Here is a 5,613-nt window from a genome sequence, read left to right on the forward strand (position 1 = left end):
GCGGTGGCATGCTTGAAGCAGCTGTTGGCTGCCTGCAGCAGAGCATGGCAAGTCGCAGCCGGCGGAGGGAAAGGAAGAGAGAGGGAGAGGGAGGGAGGGAGGGAGAGAGGAAGGAGAGAAGGAGAGAGCCCCCACATGGGACACGTGTCAGGCGGAGGGAGCGGCTTACGGTGCGAAAAAATCAACCGCTTAATTTAAGTGTTTTCCTTTTTCTAATCTAGTAACTTTTTTTAAAAAAATAATCTAGTAACTTTTAAACCATTATTAGTAGTATGGGGATATATTCGTTTTGAAAGGAAGGAAACATGTTTTATTCCTGCAGAATGGACTAATCGCTGCCGTCCATACGCACACGAACGGCCGCCGATTGATTCTGTTAACCTCTCATCTCACGATCCGGTCCACGCACGCACACGCCACCTACCTCTGAAGAGACCCATCCCCTCTCCCATCTCCCCTCTCGCCTCCCTCGGCTCCGGCGACCGCGACCTCGACCTCGACCGGCGACCGGCGACCGGCGGCGGGCGTCTCTCCCAGGTGATAGATGAGATCCATCTCCCTCCCGCCTGCTGCGTTCAGATCTGTTCGCGTCCTCGGGTTGGTAGCTGGTAGTTGGTAGCCGGATCGAGATTGATTCCACGCCGCCCGCGATTCTCGCTAGCGCTCCTCCATCCCGGAGCCCAGCGAAAGTAGGAGCCGCCCTCGCTAGCGCTGTTCACGTTGTTCGGATCCATGGATTCCTCGCCGGCCCGCGCGCTCGCGACGCCCCTTCATCCCCGAGCCCAGCAAAACCAGGGCTCTCGTGTCCCTGTTGGTTTGGAGCAGGAGCAGAGTAGCAGCTGTTTGGGCCGGCAAAGTTTGTGCCACAGTGTAGTACTATGGGTAAAACCAGGTTAACTGTTCAGAGATTCATGTGCTTGACGTGTCCAGTATCGATTGATGGGGATTGTATCATTGTTGGGTCGCTGCGGGGCACCTAACGGCTTTTCTGCAGTATATATTGGATGAACTCAACTCGACCCCCCCTCGCCCCAAGCCGCCAATGATTTCGTACAACCAAATTTTCTTCCTGGCATATCGTATTCTTGCCGAGTTTTATTCTTTCTTGCACATGCCCTGCAGGTGCTCTGTAAATGAATTTCTGATATCTTTTCTTAGGGTGGACTTGACTTACAGGCGTGCTTTCCTGTTTTCTGCTTGTAGGTGTGCAGGACAGAGTAAAGGCAGGGTCGTGCAAAAGGAGAGGAAAGTGCACGTCCATTTGATTGAATGGCTTCAAAGATTCAAGCCTTCTTGAACCATCCTGCTGGCCCCAAAACCAGTTAGTCACAGTCCTACCCCATTACGTACTTTGATTATTTTTATTATTGTGCAAGCTAGCAACACTGACTAGGAGAAAAGTATAAAACAGTTCGCCTACGAGCAAATGTCTTTCGGACTTTTACCAGTTTTAGGTTCTCAAGTGGTTGCTGTAAGAAGGTTAACATTGGCTTTGTTCCCCTGTTGGTGGATTATACATGTTTTCTTTGTGTGTCCTTTTAGCTTTGGACTGTGTTGTTGTGTTAGGATTGCCAGGTTGTTGGCATGTTTTAAATGTGAAAATGATGTGTGCTTACTCTGTTTTTTGGTTTCAGTATACGAGACCAGGTGGCCATTGTTTGTGAAACAAATAATAACACGGAGAAAACATACTGCCATGGAGAATCAAAATAGCAGTAGTCAAACTAAAAATATCATAAAATAAAACCTGGAACCAACAGAACCTAGAACCATCAAGTATTTAGCTCCTCCTACAAACAGCTACTGTGCTCTACTCTTAAGTTGTCTTTGATCCATTTGATTCTGGTAGTTGCAGGATCCACTCTCTCCTCCCTTTCGAGGAGTAGCCACAACCTTTGCACTGCCATTCTCGCCGTGACTCTAAAACTTTGCAGTGTGTTAGTTGGGTCAGCCAAGAATATTTTCTAATATGTTCCTTATTATCCACAGTGTCCAGCAGACAACCTGCTGGCCAGGTATCTTTAGCAAGTTTATAGTTGGGTTTACAAAATCCCTTGTATAGTTTTGCTCCTCCACAAAGTGCAATAGTAAGAGGGAACTTGCTGCCTTACCAGGGAATCTCTCATATAGGTTCAAACAAACCTAGTTACAGGGGACTGAACAGTATATAAATCAGCAGTCTCTAGTCCACCATTGAGCTGAAATGTTTATCCCCTTCACAACTCATACCTGAAACTTTTCCTGGTAAACTTGGCATATAAAAAAACATATTGGCTTTCTCATGGAACAGATTATTGCATTTTGCATATTACATTCTATAATAAAGTGATCTAGTGGTAAATGCTGCAATTCTCTCAAGCTCCAAAGAGATTACATCTTCTCCCTTTTAAGTTGTCTTGTGATCCATTTGATTGTGGTAGTTGCAGGTTTCACTTTCTCCCCCCATTCGAGAAGTAGCCACCTTTGCACTGCTGTTCATTATGTCCCTGATTATCTACAGTGGCCTGGACACAACCTGCTGGCCACACACCTTTAGCAAGTTTGACATTTGGCCTTACAAAATCCTTTACCCTTTGTTCGGTTGAGGTGGATTTAAAGGGGATTGGGAGAAATTGAGGGGGATTAAATCCCCTGCAAGACAAAATCCACTCCTATCAATAGTGAGGAAATCTCTTATATAGGTCCAAACAAACCTAGTTACAGGGCACCAAAGAGTAGCAGTCTTTAGTTCACCATAAAGCTGTAATGTTAATTCCCCTTTGCCACCAATGTTTGCATTTTTCCCTGGTAAGCTTGGCAAAGGAAAATATTGACTTAAGCAAGATTAGAGTCCTTAAGACATGACATTTTTTAATGAAGTGATTTACTGGTAATTCTGCAATTTTTCCAAGACCCAAAGAGACGACGTCTTTCTCCCTCGAAAAGTTATACATCTTCAGCCTTCGCCAACTCTGCGCTTATTCTTGATATTACAGAGCTGCATTTTTGGCTATAACCATCACTTGAAAAAGAGGCTGAGACAATAATCTGACCTTCCATGCAGTTCACCATAAATTCTAATGGCCCATCATGACAGTTTTTTGCACTAATTTGTGATGCATATCTATTAGACAGACTGTACAGTGTATATCACTTGAGAGGCTGAGACGATAATCTGACTTTGGTTGCAGTTCATTTTTGGGCTCCAACATTTAAATGGGGGATCAGCATTGCAAACATTGCTGACTTTGCTAAGCCTCCAGAAAAGATATCCTATCCTCAGCAAATTGGTATGTTCAACGAGCATTTCACGGCAGCATGCCAATAGTTTACCGTTTTATTCCCTCCGTCCCAAAATAAGTTATTTTGGGACAGAGGAAGTACTTATTATTGTGTCCTGCTCACATGCTTATTGTGTAATATGGGGTGCAGCGGTTGCCTGCACTGGAGTCGTCTGGTCACGCTACAGCATGGTTATCACACCGGTAAGCCATCGATACTATGCTATCCTTTTTCATTATTATGTGCACTGAATCTTGTAAGGTGACGTCAAATTTGGTAACGTGGATTACCTATATATCTTAACTGAGGTGTACATTTTAAGCATTGTCATCTCTTGCTGCTATAATATCGTTTTGCATCGATCGTCTCATATTATACTGTTTTAACGGCTCCCTGGACTGGCTGTTGATGTTCAGTTGTTTGTCAAATGTTTGATTCATGTTCCCAAGCCACCTCGTTCCACCTGCTGTCAGTGTGTTGTTTCCAGTTTTAACTGTTGCTCATCTCATTACTCTGTGACGCTATGACCTTTTTTTCAGAAAAACTGGAACCTTTTCAGCGTCAACGTTGCGATGGCTGGCACAGGCCTGTACCAGCTTTCCCGTAAAATAAGGTCCGTTCCGAAGCTGCTAATCTGCCATGTTATCACATTTGCTGTTGCTTGATGATGTCTCAGAACCGTAACAGGATGATGACATGTTTTGCAGTGGCTGATCGACCACTAAACTTTTGTTTGCAATGCAGGCAAGACTACTTCTCTGATGATGGAAAGGAGGTGGCTGCTGCATCACTGGAAGGGTAGCGAGGACCGACTGGACTAATAATCGACTGCCCAGCCTGCCTGCTGCCCTGGAACTCTGGGCTGTGGACCGGCTCAATTTCCGTGTCTTTCATTCTTTCCCATGTCGAAATTTCGTTGTCAATCACGCCCTTGAACAAAGCAGAGCAGTATGAAAATTCCGCGCAGGTTAATAATCTTTGTGCATTTTGTGCAAAAAGTTGTACAGATTGAATGCATACTCGCGGCCTTGCATTGAAGAAAGTTATGCTGTCCTTTTTTGAGATAATTGACCTACCTGGTCCGCATTCTTGGTTGATACATTTCTGGCTGTTGCATATTTGGGCAGCTCGGAGTTGGTTACTGGCTTGTGGTAGGTCTGCCGCTGTTGTGGTATTTATGTCCATCATTCGTTCGTCCATTGATATGATGGCACAGCTTTCTTCTTTCCATATGATCGGAGCGGAGTTCGCTCTCCTTCGACGCATGGAAAGACTTGTGCAACCCCTTCCTATCCGTCCGTCCCATATTAATTGTCACTCGTAGTGCTAGATACATCTGTTTGAGTGACTTCATATTAATTGTCATTCATAGTGCTAGATACTCTCTTTGTTCTTTTTAGTATGCATATAAAATTTGGTCAAAGTCAAACTTTCTCAACTTTACTTTGATGCAGTTTATTTTAAAAAATATATCAAGATTCACAAACGACATCAATATTATTAGATGCATCATGCAATTAATTTTCATACCATATAGCTTTAGTATTGTAGATGTTGATATTTTTTCCTATAAAGTTAGTCAAACTTTATGAAATTTGACTATGACCAAATTTGATATGCAGACTAGAAAGAAACAGAGGGAGTATATCTGTTTGAGCGACGATTAGTATGGGAGTAGAAACCAAGCTGCCATTAAATTAGCTTTCTTGGTCTTTTTTACTTATATGTCTCACGAGCTCCACCTTGACCGGGAGAGCCTAACGAGCTCTAGCACATTGTGGCGAGCCTCACGACGAAGCAGAAAGCTAGACCGATGTGCGAGGCACATAGAGGCCGACCTTGTGACTAGCTCCCCAGAGGCCTGCACCGACGAGTCCGCAGCCATGCCCGCCTCGTTCCATGCCAGCTTTCTGCTTACATGGAGCAGGCACATGCATACATCAACACGACCATGGCCGAGGAGCAGCCGCAGTCGGTTTCGGCGTTCCAGCATGCGCAGGAGGAATAGCGGCATATCCTCTCCCTCCTCAAGCAGTGTCAGCTGGCAGAGGGCCAAATCTACGGCAAGCGAGGAGGCCGTGGTGACCATGACCACGGAAAACCCAACTTCGACGCTGAGCAGCGGGCGTTTTTCTAGGTTGCGCGCACTCGCACTGCCTTCAACAGGACCCCAGGACCGCAGAGAACCCAACTTCACCGCTGAGTTGTACTAGGTTGCGCGCACTCGCGCTGCCTGCAACAGGACCGCAGCGCAGCCTGGCGCGGAGGCGGTGCAGGCGATCGCGAACGAGAAAGTTGGCAACTGTGTGCCATTCGTGCCGCTAACGGTGTCTCGTTGGCGTCGGTGGCAGG

At 45.8% G+C, this 5,613-nt stretch overlaps 1 protein-coding gene across 2 annotated transcripts; it reads left to right on the forward strand.

Annotated features, from left to right (window-relative positions):
- The first annotated feature begins 395 nt into the window (after positions 1-395).
- LOC119288327 (mitochondrial pyruvate carrier 4-like) lies at positions 396-4,328 on the forward strand. 2 transcript variants are annotated; one of them, XM_037567948.1, is made up of 6 exons: positions 396-537; positions 1,204-1,321; positions 3,171-3,269; positions 3,412-3,464; positions 3,801-3,874; positions 4,006-4,328. In XM_037567948.1, exons 2-6 carry the CDS (start codon positions 1,270-1,272, stop codon positions 4,061-4,063), a joined length of 336 nt encoding a protein of 111 aa, XP_037423845.1. In that variant the 5' UTR covers positions 396-537; positions 1,204-1,269; the 3' UTR covers positions 4,064-4,328. The 2 variants fall into 2 exon arrangements, with proteins under 2 accessions (XP_037423845.1, XP_037423846.1); XM_037567949.1 differs by having other exon boundaries at positions 422-537; positions 1,212-1,321.
- Positions 4,329-5,613: the final 1,285 nt, after the last annotated feature.

The sequence above is a fragment of the Triticum dicoccoides genome, chromosome 4A, assembly GCF_002162155.2.
Source record: "Triticum dicoccoides isolate Atlit2015 ecotype Zavitan chromosome 4A, WEW_v2.0, whole genome shotgun sequence".
Classification (NCBI taxonomy): Eukaryota; Viridiplantae; Streptophyta; class Magnoliopsida; order Poales; family Poaceae; genus Triticum; species Triticum dicoccoides.